The sequence below is a fragment of the Podarcis melisellensis genome, assembly GCF_964234715.1.
Source record: "Podarcis melisellensis genome assembly, chromosome: 9".
Classification (NCBI taxonomy): Eukaryota; Metazoa; Chordata; class Lepidosauria; order Squamata; family Lacertidae; genus Podarcis; species Podarcis melisellensis.
In genome coordinates, this window is record NC_138541.1 from 30676835 (window position 1) to 30703709 (window position 26875).

At 38.9% G+C, this 26875-nt stretch overlaps 1 protein-coding gene and 1 long non-coding RNA gene across 4 annotated transcripts in view; one reads left to right on the plus strand and one right to left on the minus strand.

Annotated features, from left to right (window-relative positions):
- Positions 1–26343, plus strand: part of INTU (inturned planar cell polarity protein) — a 33745-nt gene extending 7402 nt beyond the window's left edge. For 2 of the 3 annotated variants that reach the window (XM_081926424.1, XM_081926423.1), the window contains exons 2-16: positions 1656–2242; positions 7351–7436; positions 8378–8581; positions 10339–10457; positions 10884–10973; positions 11266–11343; positions 12700–12889; positions 14914–14967; positions 16503–16565; positions 18651–18869; positions 19320–19775; positions 20764–20861; positions 23011–23200; positions 24877–25031; positions 25385–26343. In XM_081926424.1, the coding sequence (XP_081782550.1) occupies positions 1656–2242; positions 7351–7436; positions 8378–8581; positions 10339–10457; positions 10884–10973; positions 11266–11343; positions 12700–12889; positions 14914–14967; positions 16503–16565; positions 18651–18869; positions 19320–19775; positions 20764–20861; positions 23011–23200; positions 24877–25031; positions 25385–25496 (2701 nt within the window). In that variant the 3' untranslated portion in view covers positions 25497–26343. Of the gene's footprint in view, positions 1–1655; positions 2243–7350; positions 7437–8377; positions 8582–10338; positions 10458–10883; positions 10974–11265; positions 11344–12699; positions 12890–14913; positions 14968–16502; positions 16566–18650; positions 18870–19319; positions 19776–20763; positions 20862–23010; positions 23201–24876; positions 25032–25384 lie in introns of those variants that run through there. The other variant, XR_014172039.1, reaches the window with a different exon arrangement.
- On the minus strand, positions 2018–10331 carry LOC309378393. The gene is made up of 3 exons (XR_014172047.1): positions 9107–10331; positions 3513–3663; positions 2018–2131 (listed from the first exon to the last, which is right to left on the minus strand). It is a non-coding gene; the product is annotated as an uncharacterized lncRNA (long non-coding RNA).
- Positions 26344–26875: the final 532 nt, after the last annotated feature.

Genomic DNA, 26875 nt, shown 5'->3' on the forward strand with positions numbered 1-26875 from the left:
AGTCATGATTTCAATGGATCTGTGCTGCGTATGAGTTATTTGGGTATAACCCTTAATTTGCAAGTCTGCACTAAAAAAAAAAAGCAGGACCTAATATGAACTAGAAGCTCTTTTGAGAAGTTAATTCAAATTTGACCATAAAGGCTGCCTCTACCATTTTCTTGAAATTTTAGTATAAATCTTCTGTTGGGATCAAACAGACCCCCTGGTCATAGTATGCTATTGTTAGACCTGTCTGAGTAGTGTCTGTCTGACAACAAAATGTGCTTGCCAGATGGCTATATTGTACCCTGCTCCATCTTGATCACTTTCCATTTTGACAAGCGATCAGTTTTGGTACTTTAGATAGGCACCCATTCAACTTAATTGGGTATGCTATGAGTAGCAACATTTAAAGAACTGTCTGGTAACCCTACTGTGTCCCATGAAGCAAGCACATAGTAAGAGGGACAGTTCTGTAGTACTGGTTGAAGAAAGTGGGAATGGTGACCAATACATTAGGGAGAAAAAGATCAGTCCATGAAGGAGCACAAGCAGAAAGATCCTGTGTTGTTGTGATGCAGCGTTAGCAAATAGCTGGGCAGGTTAGTGTTTTGCTTCAAACCTATTTTATAGTGGACTGTAGACATAGGGAGACAACTGAAGGTCAGAGTGTCAGTAACATCCTTTCTGAAATAATGGGGTTAAGAGTGATGGAGTTGTATACTCCATCTCACACCCACCTATCTGGCCACATCCTGCTAAACCATGGGCTCGTCCACTCCCTTCTCCACTTGCTGGGAAAATGACTGGTTTCCTTTAAACATGGCTGCTTGTTGAGTCTGAACTGAGGGTGATAATTGTAACACTAACATAGTCAGTTTTAAAACAAGCCAATGTCAGACCATCGTTTCTGAAGCTGGCTTGTTGAAAATAAGCATTGTATAAACCACGATCCCCAGTTGTATGTATTTAAAGGAAGTCAAAAGTAAAAATTTCCAAAGTCTTTGTTCTAGCCACACAGGATATAAGAGGAGGCAATGAACAAGCCCAAGGCTTCCTGCAGTTCATAAATATTGTACTAATCCATTATTTAGCATTACATGCAAACTGTGCCACTGTAATTCAGTTGCAGGGAATCTTCATTAGTATTTCTAAATTGCTTAACTAATAAAAGACAAGTTTAAAAATGCAAAAGTAGCTTTCTTGGTTTGCCTTTATCAGTCTGAAGTGTCAAATGGGGAACATTTTTAGATGTAACAACAGAAAATTTCTCTAATGTAGGCCAGCAATATAGCTTTAATTTGCATGCTGCTCATAATGCCACAGCAAATACTTTTCTTTCCATGTGCTTAGGCTGAACTGGAGATGGGGCAGGTTGCCTTGTCCTTTTAATCAAAATGAGGCCTCTCACTTGTAAATGTATGGTTGCTTATTGAGGCATGGATGTGAAAAGAATGCTTCAATAATGTTGGTTTCTATGATAGATGCTTTTGCCAGGTCTGAATAGTAGGTCTCTGTTGAATGCAGCTGCTTTAGACTGAGGTCTGTGGTTCATCCCATCCCCCTCCTTGTAAGTGCTTTTATGTTACTAGCTCCTGAGGGCTGCAAAATTAAGCACATTGTAAGTCATTCTGTCTTCGCTGTCATGCTAATACTGCCCTTGTCTTTCACAGTGACCTTGAACCTGAATGGTTAGATAGTGTACAGAAAAATGGAGAATTATTCTATCTAGAGCTGAGTGAAGATGAGGAAGAAACTCTCCTTCCGGACACCTCTCTGGATATGCCTGTGGTGAACCGTGTCAGGTTTTGTGAAAATGAAGCTGAGGTTATTCGTGAGCGATCTCAAAAAGATAGAAAGAGTGAACACAGACTGGAAAAGTTCACTAAAATATTAAAATATAAAAGGTTTTTATCAAAACATTCTAGTAAGAAGATGTCAAGTGACAAATGCGATGTCCGTGCCTCTGGCCCAGCATCCATACTGAAACACCATTCTGGTCAGAGGGTGGAGGATGTCGCCCAGCAATGGTACAAAGATGTCTGCCTTTATGTAAATCCGAAGAGGTTATCAAATGCTGAGAGAGGAGAGCAGTTCAAGCTTCTGGAATCATTAATAGGGATTATCCATCAATCTCCATGGAGAAAAACTGAAAAACATAATCACAGTATTGAATCTAGAAGTGCCAATGAAGAGAAACTCGTAGTACATGGTTTGATACCAGGCAGCTCAGCAATAAAGTCTGGTCACATCTTGATTGGTAAGTGTCACAATTTATGCAAATCTGGCCATGCAACCCAGGTTGTGGGAAGTGAAAGGGTTACTTATTTCAGTCCAAGTGACAATTTTTTAATTGGTTGGCATGGTCATAGTCTTGCCATGGATCGAGGAATCTCAGAATCTCAGTTCTCTTTTGACAATAGACTTGTCCCTGCGGCATGTGCAGGCGGCAACCATATTGTGCAAGGGTTCTGTTACTGGCCCCCATGCGCAACGGCAGAGCAGGCATAAGCGCACCCTGAACTGCCCTCTTCCAGGTCTAAAAGGACCTGCGTGTCGGCAGTCACGTGTCAACTGGACACACCTAAAATGGTTGTTGCCTGTATAGTAATAGCAGTAAGTATTAGGGAGTCGGTCACAGTTTGAATATTTTTCCTAATTTCATTGTAAAACATCTCCAATAGAATTATCTATCTGGGTTCCAATATTATTTTTCTTCCCTGAGCTAGCATGTTGTGGTAGCTTTCAAGCACACATACTCATCCAGTAAACACTGTTCCTTTAAAAAGAATTACATGGAAACACGCACAATGTTAAGGTTTCCTTTTGTGTACGTATCCTTTTAATTCCTTGAATGGCATTTCTGCTTTTGGCTATACTGGTATTATGTAATACCTAATCTCATTAATGTTATTAGAAATGAAATCCATTATGAACGCTACTGAGTAAGTATGAACTTTACATTTATGGAAGGTTCATTTAGGCAAATGACAACTTGGGAAAATGGCAATGAAGAATTAAAACTATTTTTTGTTCAAAAGCATATTAGCATTGAACAAAAGCAGTATCCCAAGCTACCAACTGCTATTTTATATTATGTTCTGTTTTTCTTTCTATCATACTTCAGTCGTTTGGCTTTGAACTGGTAAGTGAGCTGCATCTTCTGCCAACTCATATCCAGATATATAATTTCCTTATAAAGTACTTTAAAATTATAGATGTGCAGTGAACACTGGGTACTTTTAGATCTAAATGTGGCATACAGCAAAATGTGTATGTTACAAATTTTGTTATAGTTGGCAGAAATAACTTGTAATTAAGCACAAATACATTGCTTTTTAGTCAAATATCTTGATCAAATTTTGCTTTTTTGGCAAAAGAAATATGTTAGTGTAGTGTATTTAGAACTAGAACGTTTTAAACGAACTGTACATCTTGCTTTTAAAATGAACACTTACCTTTAATTTTAAGAAACTGATGTGATTCCAAAGTTTTATAAAAACAAGCAAACAAACAAAAAAAACCCTTACTTTGAAACTTTAAATTCTCTACCATGTTGTTCCAGGAGTAAGTCAGGATAGGACCTGAGTGGAATCCAAAAAGGGAGTAGGCATGGATACGTAGGAGAAGATCATGCAACCAGATGGTGTTTTGTTTTGTGTGTTTCCACAGCAGTTTTCACTGCCAAAGAAACAAGCTGTTTGTTAAACTGGACAGCTTAAAATAAAGGTGACATTATGCTGTATGCCCAGGCTTCCTCAACCTCGGCCCTCCAGATGTTTTGAGACTACAATTCCCATCATCCCTAACCACTGGTCCTGCTAGCTAGGGATCATGGGAGTTGTAGGCCAAAAACATCTGGAGGCTGAGGTTGAGGAAGCCTGCTGTATGCCTCTGTGCTAAAACTCTTAAAAGAACACCAATCCTGCCTGACCTACCAGCAGGACAGATACCCTTGTAATGATACAGGGTCAATAATAAAATAGCTATGAACATAATGAAACTTGGTCTGCTATGGGTAAAAAGTTAGCCTGGAGCAGTAATCTAGCATGGTGTTTGTTGGGAAATGGCAACACTTCATTGCATTTGCCATCTCACTAGCTGGGGTTCTGCCAATAAATCCTTTCGTGTATTTGTAACCTGAATTATTCCTTTTCTTTATTCTTGTTTCTTCCCTTATCTGAACGGTAGGTTAAACTATATTTTCTGGCCTTAATTCAGCTAAAATTAGTTGTGGTTATATTCCGCTGAAAGCAACGGGACTTACTCAGAACTAACGTTAGCTGGATCAGGACCTATATCATTCTCACTGATTGCCTCCATACAGCTTTCTAAGATGGGCTAGGCAAGGCTTTCTCAAGACTGTCCAGTGAACCTCGTGGAAGTCATTCCCTAACCACAATGTGACATTGACTAATTACAACATTGATACATGGAAATCCGTGTATTTGTTTAGCCATCTTTAGTAAGAATATTTGGTAGCTATCATCATAACTGGTAAGACTTGTTAGCATATAAGGTAGCACTGTAGAATTCATGTCAACCAACATCTAAATGGTTTTTTATTATAGAATCGCTTTACCTCAAATGTGCCCACTTGGCTGCTTCAGTCTGTGGGCTGCCACACAGTAGTTCCACACTTAAGAAATCATTCTTTTAGTATAGCAGCACCTACACTTAAGAACCCTCTGTCTGCTGACACCAGACAGGCACTTTGGCGTATTCTTTTTGGTACTTGCCTAAAACATTTTTGTTTAGGCCAGCATATCCAAACACATTGATGTTGAAATGTTTTCAGTTGCTCTACTGTTGATTTTAATTGTTTTTGAATGTCTCCAATTACTTGTTTTTATTTATAAATTTTAATATTTATCATAAACTACTTAGAGCTTTTGTTACTGCATTAGTGTATTAGTGTGTTAGTGCATGCGTTTTGTTAAATAAATACAAATAAATAAATTTTGAGAAGACCGCTATTCAAGACAGCTGTCTGAAATTTGCATGGCATATTTCTGTTGTGCACCTTATATATGAATCTATTTCTGTACCTTATTAAAGGGACATGGGAGTACCCTTTTACTTAAGTAAGAAAAACAATGGCCTGCAATTATAAGCCTTAAAATTATTGAGCTTGGCATATATGGGCTACCTGATGAGGTCCATGAAAGTGCCAAATTTCAAACTGATCTGATTTTTTTTTAAATGCCACAGGTGCAGCTGATTTTAAAGTACTAAAAATTGATATTTCGTTCTCCCTTTTTCTGATTTTTGACCAAGTGTGTCATCCCCGCCCCCCATCTTTAAGAAAACTATTGAGGTTCTTTATTCAGGCTTTATTTGTGATCTAAAAACAGCAGTTTAAAATCATTGTCGATACAGTGTGAAGTGGATAAGTATTCTTACTTGCCCAGCTTTCTTTCAAAGAGCTTATGCTAGTACAGGCCTATACTTTGGCTAACTTCTAAAGCATACCAAGGAATTCTAAACTCATTTTTTCACTTTTTGTTTATTGCCTGCCATCCAACATTTCGCCCCCATTAATTTTTCTGTATTCCAAGTAAGACACCTGGCATATTAACCAGGTGGGTAAAGAGGCTTGGAGCTACAAGAGCCTTAACAAGAGGCGAGATTGTGAGTTTTCAGTGAAAATTGGCATCCCTTACAACTTCTGTCATCATGACATTTTTGAGCAGCTTACTCCTGCAATGCATTATTATTAAGGAATTGCCTAAAGAAAAGGTAATAACGGTGATACTCTGGTGGCTAGATTTTAGGTATTCAGTTTCTATCCAGCCACAATGGAAAATTTTAATGTTACAGCTGCAGGAACAAAATAAATAAAAATGGAATCCCACAGCTGAGTACAGGAAACTTTATTTCCGTATTTTTTTCCTCTCTAGTTTTTGAGATATTAGTTTGATTGATTAGTGGTAAATTCTCTTCAGGGAATCTTTTTTGGGTGGGGAGGTGCTCTGGGCAGGGGTAACAATTTAGGTTAGTGGTAACAAATTTGACATGGTTCAAACTGATGAACCATGGTTTGTCTGGCATAGAAGCCAATCAGAGATGTAAGAGAGGAGAGCCCACAGCAGTCAGAAGGCTTTTTCCAAAAGAAAGTTTAGAAAAGCAAGATGATGTCATATTGGCCACTTGGCACTGATACTCACTATTGATTTATATAAAGCATTTTTATCCTGCTCATCAGCCAAAAATGATTCCTAGAGCGGCTTACAAATTTCATTAATAATAATAATTTTATTTATACCCCACCCATCTGGCTGAGTTTCCCCAGCCACTCTGGGTGGCTCCCAACAGAATGATAATAATAATTTTAAAAATGATAAAACATCAGACATTAAAAACTTCCCTAAACAGGGCTGATTAGACTCAGATTTATAATCTAAAAAGACATGGCAGACAAGGGAAATGTTTGGAGGAGATGAGTGGGGGGAAGCAAACTCAAACTTAAAAGTTTTTTTCAGTTGTAATGGCTGACTAAAATGGAAAAATTTCAAGGAGAAGGCTCAAGAAGTTGCTGGTCTTTCTGCAGAGCAGGTGAAGGGATTCTGCAGTCCCCCCCCCTTTTTCCTCCTATATTAGCCTTTGGCCAATGAAATAAACTATTGCCTTTTAAACTGTGGGGTAGTGTTCTGTTTATGGTGGTGTAGAAATTTTATAATCATCATCTAATGGAATGGCTGCTGATGAGGGAGAAGCCTGACAGAGCTAATCTTCCAGCAAACCCAGGGAGACACTCTACAATCCCTTCTCTCTCCCTTCCAGCGTGTTTTGGGGGGCCAGGCTGTCTGATTTGAATTTAGTCGAAATAGATGTGTGCCTGCTGGGCAAATAGAGAAATGCAAAAGTTGAGCTGGATGCTGTCTCAAGGAGAAACTTGTTGTCGCCATATAGCAACTTGCTTGATGCTGAGAAACCTAGAATTGGTACGTTCAAACATGGCAGTGCTCTTCCTTCTCAGTTGTGTTAGCACACATACTATTCTGAAGAATTCCTCTGTTGCTTCCAGTGATGACTGTGTAATTAGATTAGGAATGTGATTGACAGATGAATTCAAGAGTCAGTCAGACTTCTATATAAACTTCTGCTAAGCAGGCAGAATAAGAAAATGTTATTTGAGAGGAACCGGAAGTTGTTGGTTTTTACATTGGGCCTTCCAAGAATTAACTTTACATCGGGGTGGGAAACCTTCGGCTTGTGTGCCAAATTAACCCTCGGTGTTCAGTAGTAGCTTAACCAATTCTTAACAGAAAAGCTTCTGTGCCATACTTTCTTATAAAAAAATGTGTTCTTTTCTTGTTCTGCTTGCCTGCTGCTATTTTAATCTTATTTTTTTGTTTCAACTTTCAGGAGATGTTCTTGTCGCAGTAAATGATGTTGAGGTAAACTCTGAAAATATAGAAAGGGTTTTGTCTTGCATTCCTGGCCCTATGCAGGTATACTAGACTCAGTTTTTTAAAAAATTAATGTTTTAAGAAAAACATACAAACTTGAAGTGTGTTTTTACATGTAATTTATACAAGTACATTTCTCTATAAAATGCAGCCTCCCCTCAAAATATATCCCCTTGTTTCAGAGTGTGGGGGAGTTGGGGGGGGGGAGAAGCATGTAATTCCACCCCAAGGGCAAAGTCATACTTGGAATAGACCATTTAAATAAATAGACATAAATCCATTGATTTCAATCTGTCTAACTAACATTGAATATCACCCTTTGTCTTTTGACCTTGGATAAGAGATGGTATTATGCCTGAACTTGTTAGTTAAAACTAATGTTAAACATTGGATGGTATCCAGTGAGAATCTAGTTCACTGGCTGCTTTTAGCCAGACTCAGAGTTGCTGTAGTTACTGCAGTATGCTGGCATTTGAACAGGAACGGGCAATTTTGTTTAGTGGATTCCCTGTCCATTTATTAGTAGAGCATTGATTTGCATGTTGCTCAAACATTCCAGATAAAACCTTTCATAGCAGATGGCTGCTATGAATTAAATGCTTCCTGCATTTCTAAAGCTATTGGATAGTATTCAATAGAAATATTTTATTGCTTCTCACATAGGTTTCCCAAAATGCTGTATTATATTTCGCTTGTTCCTCATGTACTGAACAAGCTGAGCCAAAAGAGAAGCAGGATCACTGAAATCAAACCTCTGGAGAGCTTTAACTTGGATGCTTTGCAATTGAAATTAATTCTTATACTGTAGCAGAAACTGACTATTTTTCAGGCTAATGCTAAAAACTTCTGAATAAGCCAAACACTTGTACTGTATTGTGAAACCTGCTCACTGTCACACTTTGGGATTAAGTTCAAAAGCAGTTTAAAGAATTGGTCTTCACCTAGCAGGTACAAGCTGTTAATTATTTTAACTCTTACAATAGGTGAAGCTTACATTTGAAACAACATTCTTTGAGTCAAAAGATGCATCCCAACAAAGATGTAAGCAGACGCAATCCTCCATTAATAATCTACTCAAAGTGTTGTGGAGAGACCATTACAATGACCCACAGTTCTCTATCCAAAGTATACCACATATTATTATGTACCTCTCACTCAAACTGGATTCTGATACATCTAAGGATGAGGTATGTATTCTTAACATAAATAATTTTGAAACCCATTACTAATACTGAACTACAGTAGTAGCAATAAAGAAATATAATACTCAGAACCGTGTGTGAATTTCTGCTGTGTTTTTTTTTAAATAGCAACTTTCTAGTTTTTAGTGCTGTGAAAAAAATGTTTTAAAATGTTTTAGCAGGGGCAACTGATACCTTGTACAGTACCCAGGGAAACTGCTGAAGGAAATTAATCTGCAATGAAATCACTGTTGCAGCTATTTTTAATCTCGTCTTGCACTATTAATATGAATGTTAAATGCCATTGTTTCAGCTTGGTGTACCTGAGCTTGCTTCATCTTTATATGATGTGTGTGCCTTAACAGAGCAAGAGCTGCCCACACCATTAGAATTTTAGTGCTCATCTAAACCAAGGACTCGGGCTTCATAAGCTCTTTCTGGTATGCAAATTCTGAAGTTTTCATAAGATAGCTCCCGATTTAATACCATGAATTTGAATGAGTTTCATAGAGGCTACGGTTTTTTGTTTACCACAGAGCAGCAGACTATTATCTCCTTTCCCTGAGAAAAGACACTCTTCAACAAAGGGTGCTTTTTTAGAGTCCAGTTCTTGGAGGCTCTTGCAGCCTTTCAGCTGCACAGTTCTATGTCAAGAATTCCATTCAGTGCTCTCATAATGCCCAAGCTCTGTTGATTGGAGGAAAAGTACATTACATTAGAAACAACCAAAATTAAAACGTAATTTATTTACTGTCAAACTAGTTAATAGAACACTGCTCTGTTTAGAAAAAAAACACTGCGTTTACAACTACAATTTCTTTTATTTTATTAAGTCCATTATCCCTGGCTTTTGTACCCATTAAAACCTCAAGACTCCTTTCAGTTTGTTTTGAAGATGCCTAATCTGGTGCAGCAATGCGTGTTAGACCTTACCAACACTTAATATTTAGAAGCGAAGCTGCTGCTAAGTTCATTGTTTTGCATTTTCTTTTCTTTCCCTGGGATAGAGTATAGATATTTCATAGATGAACCTTGTAAAAGTATTTTTGTTCATTAAAAAGGAATAAGGTTTTTTTTCTCTGTTTTGTGCATTGCGATAAAAAGACAAGCCCATTCCCCCCCCCCTTGTTGAGACAGATTGATGCATAATAATATCCTTGTTAGTTGGGCATTTTAAAGACAGATAATTAAACTCAATGAAAGTGGCACAGACTTGCCAGTTCTCTCAGTTGTGAGATTGAAGGTCCTTTTTAATAGTTTGAAAAGAAAAATTTCCCAACAGGGTTTTGGTACTGCCTAGAAAGAAAAAGGGAAAGAGCCTCCAGGACACAGTTAAATTAGTTAAGAATAATAATTAAGGTTGCAATTCTAAACGAGCTTACTAGGACACAGTGGGACTAACATCCAAGTAAATATTCCTAAGATTAACTTTTAAATCTGAATCTTGAGTCTTGTTTTAAAAGGTATAGATAATTATGCAATGGTATCCTGAAACAGGTGACATCATATTTCAGTTTATTTCAGACTAGTGTTGAATATCACCCACAAAATTAAGCATTACAACTCATACATACAGTAATTGTAATTGTAAGAAAACAAAATAGAACTATCTATTGATAGTATATGCTTTTCACAGAGATATTTATAAAGCAACATTATCTGCAGTTTTTCATGTAGGAGATGGGGGGCTGCTAAAACCTGCTAAAATATAATTCATCAATAATTCTTTCTTAACTGATACACAAACTGGCATTTTTTGGCAGCAAGAAATTCTTTACCAATATCCCATATCAGAAGCTTCCCAAAAAATGAAAAGTGTAAGAGGAATATTTCTTACGCTGTGTGACATACTGGAAAACATGACAGGAACACATATAATCAGGTCAGAGTCCTTTATTTCCTTCCTTTTTCTCTCCTTTGCCTTGTGGGCACAAATTTTATAGATATACTAGTTTTACATCAGTAATGTTTAACTGTCTCATATAAATTATGCTGCTTGTGGAATTTGCAAATAAAGAAATAATAAAACATTGACTGAAAAAATAAATCATATAACTTTGTAGCCAAAAACATCCACATTACCAATCAGGAAAAAGAAACTTGAATTGTTATTGGTGATGATAGAGTTCACCCCCCTCTATCCAACCTTCCCCCTAATTATAAGCTCAAAATCACAGAATTAACCATTTTACTATGTAGCCACTATGGCCAGCTAATCAGAGTTATGGGGCAAGGTATTCTAGCCTATATATTTCTTTATAAGCTGCTTTCATGATAAATTGTTCCCTTGTGTGCTGATGTTTTGTAGTTCATCAATGTTTTTATGTGGAAAACTGATCCATGTCGCTTACTGGAAGGAATCGGATAATCTCCTTGTAATTGGCCTTCCAGCTGAAAGGTAAATTTGTGAGATATTTTTTCTAAGTGACATTTTTAAATGGTGTGGTGCTGGTAATGTCTAAAATAAGCCACTAGCTCTCTTATATTGTTGCTGGATAATGTAGATAGTTTCTGACATTATGTAACAGCTGGTAATCCTAAATTCAGAACTAGCATTCAATTACTTTCAGTGACATTTAGTTTCAACTAATTACCTTTTCCTGGATTGTGCTCATTTTGTCATTCAGCTGTATCTGTATTCATTGTATTATGTTAGCACAATTCTTAGAGGAGTTGTTTTGGTTTTACAGTGTCCCTCTCTCTCAGCTAAGGAACATGATTGCAGATGTTGTCCGGACTTTGAAATTTATGTATGGCTCTCTGGACAGGTAAAATACTCCTAAATATACACTGTTTTCTAATTACTAATCCTTTTGCAAATTTGGGATTTGGATATGATGTTGTGTTGTTTGAAACCTGATTTCTGGAGAATTTTCATTTGGATCACAAATCCCTGTCCCTTTATTTGCAAACTTACAGTTCCAAAAGTGAGTTGCCTTGAAGCAGCATAGTGAGAAACTCAATTTCAAAGCTTTATTGTGTACAGAATTAGCTGGGCAGTTTCAGGCTATGTGTAATTTATGTGTTTCTTTGACATGATTTGCTAAAGGTTATCCTACTTTATTTCTCAGTGACAGAATGAATTTTGTGTGCTGAGCATCATAACTTGCTCATATTTCACTTTACTTTCTAGATGGCACTTAATAATAATAATAATAATCATAAACTGGAATGAAAGACATTCCATGCTTGTTTAAATTCTTGCATATGCCCTGTGACATTGTTTGAACTTTCTTTGAACAGTACGTCCCCATTCCATAGCTTAAACTTCATTTGAATGTTTCACTATGTGGCCTAGGGAGATGCTCTTAGAAAAACACAAGTCCCAAAGTCATTTGGATGCTGTAACCATAGAAAAGCTGCTGCAGGGGATGAGGCCAAAGGAGTGTACATTTTTCATATATTAGCTAGTAAAAATCACCTTCTTCTGGGCTCGAGGATTATATTTTCAACCAGGTGCTCTTCCAAGCTTAACTCCCTCCTACCCTAGGCAGGTATCATAGATGCGCAGAACTTGTTGTATGGTTCTTTGGATCACAGTCAATGTCTAAAACATTGTAAAATATGTTCCCCAGTAAAATTTTAGAAAACATTTTATTCACTTCTTATATTTCAACTATTAATATACCTCTTAATTGTCAAACTTCCTTAAGTGGTATTTTTTCCTATTAAACATTATGTGTCATTGTCTTTAAAGATTTAATTTTAGTTGTAATTTAAGCGTTTTACATGAAAGCTAAAATAATGTGTGTGAAATGCTGAAATGTGCATAACTGAAATTTCCTCCAGTTCCTTTCCTTTTTTATACCATTTGAATCTCATGCTCTAAACAGCATAGTTAATGGTTTGCCATGAATGCCCCAATCCCATCCACTTTTCTCCTTGCTGTATATTATATATCTAAGTTAGAGTTTTAACTGTGAATTATCATGACATGCAAACAACGCTATTGAAGCTCAAATAGCATGAAAGGGGAAATTATGGTTTGCTGTCTTGTGCTTCCTTCTGCCTTCCAGAAAGTTAAGTCAAATTGTGGTATCCTGCCATAAAATAATTTCTGCTGTGCACACAGGTTATGGAAGGACATTTCTTGTTGTTCTAAATTTTGCTTTATGTTTGTTCAGTGCTTTTTGTCACGTAGGAAATGTTTCTCGCTTGGATCACTTTTTCAACCTGTTCTTCCAGCAAGCCCTTCACCCTGCCAGACTCAGCTCATGTACCAGTCCTAGTTCTCAACACTATGATAACTGCAGTGCATTGCTTTTGTACAACTTTCCAGGAGTGCGGTGGTTGTGCCTTCCACAAGAAATTAAGGTAACCCTGACCACAGCTTTTAAGAGAATTAACAGATGAGAACCCAAGATTGAAGAACCCAAGGTGCATAAAGAAATCTTCATATATTACACATAAGGCACAACTCTTGCCTAAAACGGTGTGTTCTCACTCTCAGACCCAAATTGAGTAAGAGGGGGCACATGCCTTCGACAGATGATTAGGGGAGTGGCAAAACAGCATCTTGTCATGACAAACCCACAGCATGAGAGATAAGAGGAGAGAGGAGCAGCAGCTGAAGCACAACCTCATTCATTCCTTATGGTCCTGCCAGGTTTTGCTTATTACAAGATGTGGGTGGTTGTCCACCCACCTTCTCTATTAAGCACAACCCAGCCAGAATGTAAGGGATCACTCGCTGAGCATGTACACCTTTCTCTTGCACAACTCATCAGCTTAACTCCTCCTCTTTTACATTCCTGCTGGACCAGCAAGAACGTAAAGGAGAAGTCAGGCCCTGATGTGGTGTGCCTGACTATAGCCCACCCGCCTCTTCTAATAAGCTGAACAGTTTTGCTTATTAGAAGAGGTGGGTGGCCATAGAAAGGCCTGCCCCCTCACTCGCCCCAGGAAGAGGAAGGTAAGAATTCGGAACATGAACGTAAGGCTTCCTTTTTGCAGCAGCAGGGGAGGGACTAAGGCTCCTGCTGCTGCCACTGAGAAAAGGAACCCTACAGAAGACACACGGGGGAGAAATACTTTGTCCCTCTCATTGTGTGCCCCCCCCCCAGCAACCAAGAGAAGGAAGTTCATGAAGCCTTGCATCTCTCAGTGACAGGTGGGGGGAACAAAGCTGCATAAGATGGAGTGGCAGGGCAGACTTTTGCCCACTACAGCAAAAATGTTAGATCAAGCACACTTCATTCTCACAACCTAGCATAGTGTATGTATGAATTTCAGTAGTAAATCTGAGGTTTAAAGGGCAGCTCTAAAGAAATGTGTAGCTCAGAAGATATTTGGGCTTGTATTTCTGAATACTTAGCCCTGTGAAGTGAATGCACTAATAATTATTTAAAAGGTCGCTATGCGCAACTCAGTTCCCATAATATTGTCTGTTAAAAGCATACCCCTTCTCTAGGTTTTGGAGTGATACAATTGTAGTGTGAAGTTTTATATTTTTTATAGATTCAGTTAAAAGAGTAATTTTGCCGCAAAAGTTACTTATCCCATTATTAAGTGGAAGGCGAGCAGCAGTTTCAAAACAAAAAAAACCCCCACAAACTGGGAAAAATTGATTGCCTACATGGGACAGGAAGTGTTTTCAGTTGGAGATTAGGAAGAACAGAGAAACTAACTATTTGAACACCAACTGTGTAGCTGGCAATTCTGGCAGCACTGGTTTAAACCTAATTTTTCTCACTGAGATATCTTGTTCACATACTCTGCAGGAAGTGCTTTCTTACAAATTAAGCTCTTTTCACTGTGGAACATATTTTTGGCTGGTACCTTATGGAATGATTATGAAGATCTATAAATAAAAGGTTTTCTTTAATGAAACTTACTGTAACGCACTAGATCCTGAAGTGTGCAAGTTTAACACTTCTTGGGTGAAACAATGGTAATGTGTGAGAATGTTTTGGAAAATTTCCATAGAGACAAAAACTAAATCCTGAGTGAAAAACATTTTTTTCTAATAACTCAGCTGGATACTAAAGCTTTGCCAGATTTCAAGGGAACTTCATGGCTTGTTTTAATCCATGAAAATAGAGAGATTGGCATGTCTATTATATTAAACAGTGGGTTTAGGAGACTGAGAGAGAATATTTTTCTTTCATTTCTGAAGGGGGAAGTATGCAACCACTGGGTGCTTTTCTTTCGACCCTGATTATAGCAATCTACAAGAGTTTGGAACCTGATTTTGCTCTGGTTCTGAAATGCCATATGCATCTGTGGTGACTCTGTGTACTGTGTACTATTGTCTCAGTACTGAGAGATGCCAAGGAGGCTTCATCATTATTTGGAATAAATTTAATGCTTTAATGTTTTTATTTGCTAATGTTTTTCAGGTAGAAATTGATACAGCTCTGAGTGAGTTGGAGGCGGCAGACTTTGCAGAACTAGTAAGGAACCTTTTTTTTCTCTTTTTACACACTCTTTAGCCACAGTCAGGGGCACTGCTGGAAGCCCACTGAAACCCCTGTCACAGCAGGAAGACTGCCTGAGATCTGCAGCCCCATGGCCTAGCTCATGGGTAGGCAAACTAAGGCCCGACAGCCGGATCCGGCCCAGTCGCCTTCTAAATCCGGCCTGCGGACAGTCCAGGAATCAGCGTGTTTTTACATGTGTAGAATGTGTCCTTTTATTTAAAATGCATCTCTGGGTTATTTGTGGGGCATAGGTATTCGTTCATTCCCCCCCCCCCCCGCACAATATAGTCCGGCCCCCACAAGGTCTGAGGGACAGTGGACTGGCCCCCTGCTGAAAACGTTTGCCTAGCTGTTCCTTCTTGCGGCTTTCTTCCTCTGACTCAGGAGGATCAGCCACCTCCCATTTGTTCCCTTTCCTCTGGGCCCCAACCTGACTTCAAGGTAGAGAGAAAAGCAGGGAAGCAAAGGCTTCTGCTTTTCCTCACTGTCATTGCCTTTGAGAGAGGGTGAAATGCAAGGGCAGCCAGAGCCAGTGCTTGCTTGTCTCTCCCTTTGGACACCAATGAGATTTGGTGACAGCTAGACAATATTGGATCCACTGAGGGAAGGTGGGCGAAGGCTCTGTAGTAGGATGCAGTGAAATATAACTATCTATGTTTACTTATCCGTAAGCCATTATAAACAGGAAAAAAGAAAATATAATTTTAAAAACTGAGGATTATTACAACTATCTGTTGTACAATGGTTGCTGCAGAATATATTACTAGTAAATAGTATGTGCCTGTTCTACATATACTGACAGAAGCTGTGTGTACATTCTGTAATCATTGTGATACGTTCTTTTGAGCTCTAGACATATTTTATTATTTCTCTCTAATAATAAAGTATTGCAGTTTCTCTAGGAAACTTTAAAACTTGCTTCAGGGAACTTGAAGGTGCCAAAAAGTGATTTCGTTATTCTGAAGTAAATGTAATATGTGTTTAATACTCATTTTAATTAAAGTAGATCTGATTTAGTAAACTGTAAATGTGTACATCCGAGGCATAAAGAAAACAATTATTCTAGCTCTTTCACTCACTTTCTCCCCTTCTGGCTTTTATTCTAAACCTGATTTCACAAGTTTTCAAGAAATACTATACATATGAAAGGCTATGCTGTTTTGCTGTTTGTGCTGGAAGAAGTCCCTCTAGTGGCAAGAGCTGCAACTTTGAAAGCAAAAGAACTCTGTTCTGACAAAGATAGCTTTTGAAAATGAATCTAAATTGATTGATTATGTTAGTTATAATCAGCTTGACAAAATAACTGGTAATTTTGTGACAAATTAGAACTTCTAAAAAGAAGAACTTCTTCTAAAAAAAGAACTTCTTCAGTGTCTATGTATCACTACTGGAAGACATCTGCTGGCCATTTAAAGAAAGTATCCTGAGGAATTAAAGTACTGTGTTGTATAATGCTCAAATTGCTTAGCTGAAATCTGAAATGGTGTCTTAATTGTTTTGTTTTACAGTCAGAAGATTACTATGACATGAGACGACAGTATACAATTTTGGGCTCATGTCTCTTCTACAAGGTACCGTATTTTTCGCTCTATAACACGCACCTGACCATAACACGCACGTAGTTTTTAGAGGAGGAAAACAAGAAAAAAATATTCTAAACGAAACAGTGGATGTATGATTTTTGTGGTTCATGCTGTGGCCACAGACATGTGATCTGACGGTGAGTTTGGGGTAGCCCAAAGCAAAAATCCTGAGGATCCATGTGGATCCATGCTTTGTAACCACGTTTTTGCACCATTGCGGCCCCATGAAACAGTGGGTGCGTGTGTTTTTTGGTGCAGGCTGTAGCCATGGATATGCTATGTGATCTGATGGTGAATTTGGGGTGACCTAGTGCAAAAATCCTGAGGATCCATGTGGATCCATGCTTTGTAACCACGTTTTTGCACCATTGCGGCCCCATGAAACAGTGGGTGTGGGTGTTTTTTGGTGCAGGCTGTAGCCATGGATATGCTATGTGATCTGATGGTGAATTTGGGGTGACCTAGTGCAAAAATCCTGAGGATCCATGTGGATCCGTGCTTTGTAAACACGTTTTAAGTGGGGAGGGAAGGAAAAGAACTCAAGGGACAAGGAGCACGCGTGGGGTGTGTGGAGAAGGATGCTGCTGATAATGCAGGAGAGGCTCCTCTCTGGCGTTGCTCCATTAGAACAAGCAGGCTCTGCGTCTCTCCCTCCTCCCCGGCAAGGAAACCATGATAGTAACCACTCTGAGAGAAATCAAGAAAAATTACGACCAACACTCTCCCCCAACAAGCGCAGTGAGGTCAAAACACACACACACACACAGAGAGAGAGAGAGAGAGAGAGAGAGAGAGAGAGAGAGAACTGGCCCTAAAGTCGCAGGGCGCTGGAAGTCGCAGGGACGCTGAGGGAGTGAACGGGAAGCAAGAGAAGGAGAAGGAGCCCTCTCTCACACACACAGACACACAGAGTGTCAATTCTAAAGTCGGAGGGAGAGCGCAGGGAGAGTGAACGGGAAGCAGGAGGAGGAGAAGGAGCCCCCCCTCTCTCTCTCTCTCACACACACACACACACAGAGTGTCAATTCTAAAGTCGGAGGGAGAGCGCAGGGAGAGTGAAAGGGAAGCAGGAGGAGGAGAAGGAGCCCTCTCTCTCTCTCTCTCTCTCTCTCTCTCTCTCTCTCTCTCTCTCTCACACACACACACACACACACACACACAGAGTGTCAATTCTAAAGTCGGAGGGAGAGCGCAGGGAGAGTGAAAGGGAAGCAGGAGGAGGAGAACGATAGCTCAAGCACACACACACAGCCCCTATAGTGGCTAATCCAACATCGGACAGCAAAAAACTGCAGGTAGGGACAGAGAGCACGGGGTTGTTTTAAAGAAGCCAACCCCGCTTTGCTTCTCTCCCTCCTCCCGGCTAGGCTGGCTGAAAAGCTTTGCAGCTACTTAGCAGCTCAGTGGGGAGGAGAGAGGTTGTTTTAAAGAGGACGGGGTAAAGCAGCCAAGCCCGCTCTGCTTCTCTCCCTCCTCCCCAGCTCAGCTCGCTGACAGGAGCCGCTTACACCCGCTTTGCTGTTTCAAAGCGAGCCACGGACAGCTCACAACTGCAGCAGATTCTCTAGGCATTCGCTCCATAACACGCACAGACATTTCCCCTTACTTTCTAGGAGGAAAAATCTGCGTGTTATGGAGCGAAATTTACGGTAAGTCATTCAACCTTTACCAACATACAGTCCCTGGGATTCTTTGTGGGAAATCATGTGCTTTGAATGTATGGTATGCAATGCAGCCTAAGTCCATGGAAGTGGGAATAATTTGATATGAAAAGGCAAAACTTCATACCTCCAAGTCTCAGAGCTTTTATGAAGCAATAGCTTCATCTTTTCAAAGTTCACCTTTGCAGCCTTTGGGGTTGGAGGTTTTGTCTTTAAATATAATGAAAGCTGGATTTCTTGGGAATCCAGTGGATTCATTGCTTGGTTACAGGCAATGTGGCAACATTGCCTGGTTGCTATGATTTCTTTCGCAAATAAAACCAAACCCTTGCAGGCAGAAAAACTCTTTGAATAAAGAAACTGGTTATATATGATATCTTGAATCTGTGCTGTCTCTTTGTTTTTAATTCAGGGATATTTAATTAGTAATCACTTGCCAAAGGAGGATTTGATTGATATTGCATTATATAGCAGGCATTATTGCCTCTTGCCCTTGGCAGCAGAACAGCGCATTGGTCAATTGGTAATATGGCGAGAAGTGTTTCCACAACATCATCTTCAGGCATGTGAAGCATCTTCTGAAGGGTATGAAGAACCCAGAGCAAGATACTTTTTGCTCATAGTTGGTCTGGTAAGTTTTGTGGGGCGTTTGGTACATTTGCAGCTGTTTTTCTGTTAAAATGCATACTCTAATGAGCATGTGCTAAAGTTCCATATATGTCATTTATGAACATTTCCTTTCTGCTCAAGTTATTTGAAATATATTTTGTATCAGGTCAACAAAGGAGGTCCTGCTTCAAGTAACCCACAACACATGCACACATACTCCACTGAGTGGGGTATTGACATGATACAATACCTTCTCAGTTGCAGTATTATACCACTAGAAAAGTTTGGTTGCCACCATCCCTGTCATCGTAAATCACGTTATTTTTTTATGTCTGGTAGTTGCTTTGCTCTCTGATTTGAGTTCTGAGATTTTGACTCTTGCTTGTTCTGGCTTTTCTGTATTCTTTTGAATGTCACAGACATTGAAAAATGGAATCCTACTAACAAACATATTCTTCCCTTTTTCTTTCAGAGGCACTTTATGTTGAGTGTTTTGTTGGAAGCAGGAGGTTGTGCTTCCAAGGCCATTGGAAATCCGGGGCCAGATTGCATATATGTGGATCAGGTCAAAGCAACTATCCTTCAGTTGGATGGAATAGATCTCAGCATAGATGAGAGTTTGGAATCACCCTCCACTCCGCTGCTATCCTGTGTAGATTGGTTCCTCCCTGCATCGCGGGACAAACTGGAAAGCTTGACCAGCTTGTCTTTTCTCAACAAACTGCAGTACACAGCAGGCACTCCCGCAAGTAAAAAAGTGCCATTTAGTGATTCTTCCTTAAGGACACGTAAGCCTAGTCCCTTAAGAAATAGTGGGATGCCTGACAATGATAGCAACAGCCCTGAAGCAGGAAGTGGGAACCTTAATACAAATTCTGTGCAAATGAAAGGTCCTGGACGACTTGATGGAAGTAATAGTCTGTTTACGGTAATGCTCTTTCTTTCCCTAAATAATTTCTTAAAATTATGTTTCCCGCATAGTAATGTGTTGGCACAAACAGCGAAAGCAAGCTGAAACAGTACTTCCTGAGTGTAAGGGGAGGATGTGGTTCATATCCATGATGTAGCTTCCCAGTCTTACTTCCTTTGGGTTAACTCCTAAATCATTTTCCATCCATAAGCACAGCTTGGAGAAGTGAGAGTTGCCAAAAATGAGTTATGTATATGGGTGTGCCATGTATTCTAATGGGAAGGTTTTTGTCATAGTTGTATAACCCTGTTTCAAGGGTGCTTTGCAGGCCGTCATTGCAAGATGAAGTTACCAAAGTGTTCCTCTCTCTTGCCAGTATTCAATAAATACCCAGCTGAGTTCCTTTTTCTTTCACATGGCTTCCCCCCAGCACCTATCCTACAAAGGTTTTTCCACACTATTTAACCAAAAGTATGTGTAAAATAATACACATTAGGTAGTACAGTACTTCTAAATTCCAAACTAAACAACAAGAATCAAGCATGAAATTTTAATTCTGATTGGCATCAAATTAGTTTAGTTTGATCCGCATAATTTATTAAAACTGCATAATACGTTTCTGCTGAAAGCTATGGGTTGTATGCAACTAAATTATACTTAGACGCTTTGAAATCTCTGAACACACATTAGTATTGTCCATTATTTCTTTGGGTTTACTCAAAGTATGACTTCGTTGGCTACAACGTTTTATCTCTCCAATAAATAGCACAAAACAATTTGTAACAGAAGATTTGTTCAAGTTGGTTTTGAAAAACAATTACATTTTTGAAAATAACCATAAATCTTTCAAAAACAATGTAGCATGTCACTTGATAGCTCAGCATAGGATCAGAAAGCATGTGAATTGCTGAACTAGCTTAATATTTTTAATAACAGCCTTGGTACTTGTATGTTAAAATCTGAATCACACACCTACTGTGAGCTTTTAATTCTGCTTGTTTTTCAGATCGCCAAAAAGAAAAATATTCTTCCAAATCCTTTTAATTTAGGAACCCTCAAAAAGAACCTTACAGATAAGGAAGCTGAACTGTATAAAGTTATGAAGTAAGGTGTTACTAACTTTTGTTCTTTAGCTTCTGACTACATTAATATTTTGTGTGGATGTATGCAAATAAAAAAATAAGGCGGGTGTGCCAGTTATTAGACTGCCTATTGGAAAGTGCTCAGTTTCTGAAGCTGTGAATGTCCTTGTGTGGCTGGTAGGCCATCTTTATAACTACATTAAGGTGTACAGCCGTTGGGTAGCCAGTGTGCTATGCGAGTGTACACACTTTTCCTTAGAATGAATTGCCACTAACCATGCACCTCCACACAGGAAACTTCCCCATGATTTCTTCACCTTCCCCACTTAAGCTATGTGGGGCAGCAGGAAACTCTCTTTGCTAGGCTTTCCTTGGGAATTTGGTATGAAAACACAAGCTTTTCACTAATATGCATATATTTTTGTGTGCAAACTATTGCGGTATTTCATTACATTTGTTTAGGATTGAATCTGACCAAAAAAAAAAAACCCCACACAAAATCTTTGTTAATTTTTACTAGTACAGGTTTCCTGCTGTTGTTGCACATTTCTTATAAACTCTTGCTTTAAATAACTTGACTTTTTGATTAATCCTTTTGAGCCCAGTTCTCTGCACTTTTGCTGGGGCAACTTTTTATGCTTGGGCATACTTACTGTCATCTCGTGCTTGGGCATGGGCCATAATGGACTATGCTTAGGAATGGCCTTGCTGAGAAGTAAGATGGACTTTGAGGGTCTGGACGCAAAGGTCAGTCCAACACATGGACTGACATCCTTTGTTGTTGTTTAGTCGTTTAGTTGTGTCCGACTCTTCGTGACCCCATGGACCAGAGCATCCTTTACTCCTCTATTAATAATGACAGGTAGAATAAACAGCTGATTTCATCTGCTGTCTTAAGCCACTCTTCCTCCACAGACAATCCAACCAAAAAGCTCCTTGTTTCTGCTGTCAGCAGGTAGACTACAAGCAAATTTGGAGTGTCCCTGCTTAATTTGACCAAATTCCTTGAAACTGTAAGGAATATAGTTGTGACCCTGCTATACGTTGGTTCAAATGCCAAATCCTACAAAAAAAAAACTAACTTAATTTCAGCTAAACAGAATAGCTTGGAATCTTAAGAGAAGTCACCAGCTTCTTAGGACAGAACATACAAAACAAGTGCTTCAGCAAGCTAAGGAAACAAACTTTTACATAGTTCTGCAAGACTGCTTTATTGCAATATGTTGTAATATATTCCACTGTGCATAGTGCAGCAAAAGTTTTATCTCAGACCTAACTAGTACGTTGGTACCTTGATTCTCAAACTTAATCTGTTCCGTTCGACTCCCAAAACCATTTGAAAACCAAGGTGCAGATTCTGATTGGCTGCAGGAGCTTCCTGCACTTCTGAAAAACGTTCACTTGCTTCCGGGTTTGTGGCGTTCAGGAGCCGATTTGTTTGGCAACCAAGCTGTTCGGGAACCAAGGTGTGACTGTACATGGAAGTCAAGCTAAAATGATTATAAAGACTGATTCCACTCCCCTCTGTCTTTATAAGCCACCAAAGACAGTACCCATCTCTCTCCCATGATGATAAGTGCAGAGAAGAAGAAGAAGAACAGTTTGGATTTGATATCCCGCCTTTCACTCCCTTTAAGGAGTCTCAAAGCGGCTAACATTCTCCTTTCCCTTCCTCCCCCACAACAAACACTCTGTGAGGTGAGTGGGGCTGAGAGACTTCACAGAAGTGTGACTGGCCCAAGGTCACCCAGCAGCTGCATGTGGAGGAGCGGAGACGCGAACCCGGTTCCCCAGATTAGAGACTACCGCTCTTAACCACTACACCACACTGGCTTGATTGATGGGAGAGTACTTCTAAGCATACACACTGAAATATCCTATCAGTTATCACTTTCTAATTGAACAGATTAGCTTTTAGATGTAGAATATCTGATCTAGAAAATATCACTTGAATATTTTTGTCTATTTGGTTTCTCAACTAATTTACTATTGCCCATGACTATTTCAATAAAACACTATCTATGTTCACAATTAATTGGTATAGAAACCAGCCACGCCCTAGGAAAATTTCTTACTATGTTGTAGCTGATGGGTTTGTTTTGCACAGTAGGTTTTGTGTTTTAATTGTAAAAAGGTGATGGTTGATTAACTATTTTCTTTTGCTTTTGAAGGTTGACATCTGGTCCTGAAAACACTCTCTTCCACTATATTTCTCTAGAAACAATGCATGGAATTTTTATCACTCCAACACATGCTGAAGTTGCACAGCTGAGTGGAACTATCCATCCCCAGCTCATCAAGAATTTCCATCGCTGTTGCCTTTCCATCCGTTCCATTTTTCAACAAACTATGACAAGTGAAGTATGCATCATTATCGTTAATTATGGGGAAACTCTTTTGTTCCTAACAAGGGAATACTTAGCTACTCACAAGTAAGCCCTACTAAATTAAATGGGACTTTCTCCCAGATGAATGAGTATAGGATTGCAGCATAACTCTTTCCTCTTAAAATGGGGATAAATTCACTTTTTAAAATAAATTTAACTTCTTAACTGCATTACTATGACAGAATTAACTGTTTATTAATGAAATATGATCTCAATTTAAATAATGGTAGAGCCAGACTTTGTGGAGCTGTAGCAAGTATTGGGCTTACACACACCTTTCTACAGTTCATAAGCACAAGGAGAGGATGGAAGGAAGAGAGGGGAGCGCTAAGTCTGGAGCGTGCCATGGCATGTCCTTGTATCAAAAAACTATGGTATTTGTGTTAGGTTGAGACACAGAATTTAAGCTCCCTGGAAAGATTGATTCTACCATTCATGAAATCAAGAGAGGATTTGGTTATTGTGGTCTGATTTTACACCTGAACCAGGCTGCTGCATTGTCAACTTTCTTTAGCACAATGGTCAGTACTATGTATGAAAATTAAATCTGTTTTACTATATGTGTTTTTAATCTCAAATTTGATGCATGTGATTATGTCAAAAATAGACATGTGCTTACATAATGTTTTAATGTAACACAGATAAAACCTTTTTTTGGTATAAGCTGAGGGCCGAACAAAGTGGATAAAATGTGATTTAAGTGAATTCTTTCAACTGCTAACTTTAATAAGAAAATCCAGCTGAGAAGTATATTTAATGATCATTTTCTTCAGAATATATATATCTCCTTAGCTGTGGCACCATGCCTAGTTTTATTCTTTATGTCTGCAGCAAAGTCGCTTTGGAAGCAAACATTCAACTTCGAAGAGAAATCAGAGTAATGTTATATCTCCCGAGTATGAAAATTTCTTTTCAATTCTAGCTGTAGCTGAGTAGACAGCTATTTCTTGGTTCATACATCACATTAAACCATAGTTTAAAACAAATTATGATTTAATGTGAAGACACATTGTGCTGATGCATGCTGCTGATATGTACTGCACTGCCAGGAAACAAGCCAGAATCTGGATTTTTGTAATGTCTGAATCCAGCATGGTTGGGCTTTTTTTCAGCCGGAACTTGCCAGAACTCAGTTCCGGCACTTCGCAAGTAGGTGCCATTGCCATTATAAGAGAACAAGGGAAGTGGTAATGGTGAGTTCTGGCACCTCTTTTTGTAGAAAAATAGTGCTGAGCATGGTTGCTCTCTTCAAACAATCCATGAACAGTAACCAAGGTTTGTTCTTGTCTTACTGCTTATAGTTTGTTTGGAGAGAAACGAACAATGAGCCCACGTTCAGACAGCACAAAAAGCCAGACTCTGGTTTGTTTCGTGACATTGCAACATTAGCACTTTTCAGGAGTGTGCACCAAGTACACTTTATGGTCACATTAACCCTTAGTTAAAAACAAACTATGGTCGAATTTGATGTGTGACTTCAGCCAGGGTGGACAGCTATTTATCAAAAGGTGTAAAAACGTCCTGTCATAACATTTCAGAAAATATTTGATCTATGTTTTATAACAGACAGTGAAAGCAAGGTTCCTATTCCTTGCTCATAATGCTAATTCAAATTTCATTGCCCATTTACTTTCTTGTTTTTCATTACAGACTAAAAAGACTGCAGGTAATAGAAGTTCAGACCGCAGAAAAGCAAATTCTGGCCTACATCAAGTGAAAGAACATGGGGTGTTGTTTGAATGTTCTCCTGACAACTGGACGGACCAAAAGAAACCTCCGCCAACTATAATGTACTGGGTTGTGGGGTAAGTGAGCAATAATATACCCTTTTTTCTGTTTTATGGACTGCCCAAATCCTCAAAACTTCTGTTTTCCAAAGTTTGCAATTCAGCATCTTTTACATGGGTGGTCTTAGTCACTTCCCTAATACAGCTATCTATTTTTAACTTTTGTACCACAAAGGATGAAAACGTAGCAGAGGATCAATTCAGTGTGCATAAATATACCTAGCAAAGAACATTTTGAAAGCTCAGCACGTACTGCTGTATAGTTATTCCATTTTTAGTTCTTTATTAAACACTTACAAAAGCACGGACTGTTTTTAGAATAGCCTAAAGATCTTGTTCTGACACAAAGTTCTTTTTTTTGTTTTTTACAGGAGACTCTTCATAGATCCCAAGCCTCGGGAGTTTTATGTCTGTTTTCATGACTCAGTTACAGAGGTTGCTGTTGAACTGGCTTTTAAGCTATCTTTTGGCTTAGCTCTGTAAATTTGTTTAGCTATACATCATAAACCTTCCAACACACTTAAGTCACACAAATAAGAATTAAATTATGGTTTTGTCCTGGATGCTCTTTGAAGTGTTCCTCTAAAATAATCTTGATGAATAACTTTTCAAATGTTTATAATAATACATGGATGTCATCAACAGTATTCTGAGTTGACTGACTTTTCAAATTACTTGTTTAAAAAAAACAAAGCAAGTGGTGATTTTCTCTTTACTGCCTTGCAACAAATTTTGCACATAAGCACTGTGATCAAGAAGGGTCTTTACATGTGAACCATATGTAGATCTGTATTCTCAGAGCTGAGTTTCTTTCTTGCAAGGTTTAAAAGCTCAAAGCATGTTACACTTTCCTCAGGTTAAAAATGCTGTTGTGCAGGGGCAGCGATCTGTGGGGCACTTTGTGCAAATGTGAACAGCCGTAAAGAACTCAGTTTCACACACACACTTCTGGACTTCAACTAAGGGAGTGTAATGTTTAATATATTACATAGGGTACAGAATTCTAAACAGGCTATGGAATGTATTAAAGATCATTGGGGGTAGAAAAACCCCCTGAACGTTTTCTGATTTTTATCTTACACAGGGGGCGGGGGGGGGAGGGTTGAGAGGAAAAAGACTACCTTACATTAAAGGGCTATAATATTTTATACAGTAAATGATGTTATGTATAATTATGTGAATGAATAAGCATTACTTGTTATAAAGTAACATTGCCCTTATTGCAGATGCTCTGCGGCAAACATCAGAAGGAAATAACCATTTTGTTTTCAAAAACATTGTATAAACTTTTTTTATTTTATTTTTTTACAATAAAGACATATTTGCAGAACGTGTCCCATGTATTTTTATAGTCTCTCATGGGACTGTATACAACATTTCACAAGCAGCAGCCAGGTCACACAACCAGCATTTCCACTTCCCCATAAGCTCCCTATATGCACAAAAGGCTCTGCAGAGGGTTAAGGGCATCTACTTAACTGTGGGCTGATCTTATGGGGCTGGCAGAAGAATCTTGCACCATTCACACAAGATTTCCCGTTACTGCATTCATTCTTAATATTTACTAATTATTGCATAACTTCACCGGAAACTTCACTTCTCTTACTGCATATCTCCTAGGCCAGGGATGGAGAACCTGTGGCCTTTTAAAACATACTGGATTATCGTTCCCATTATCCCCACTCATAATCAACAATTGGGGATGATAGGAACTCTAGTCTGAGGTTTCCCATCTTTGCCTTAGGTAATCTTGTTACAGATAGGTAGCCGTGTTGGTCTGCCATAGTCAAAACAAAAAAAATTCCTTCCAGTAGCACCTTAAAGACCAACTAAGTTAGTTCTTGGTATGAGCTTTCGTGTGC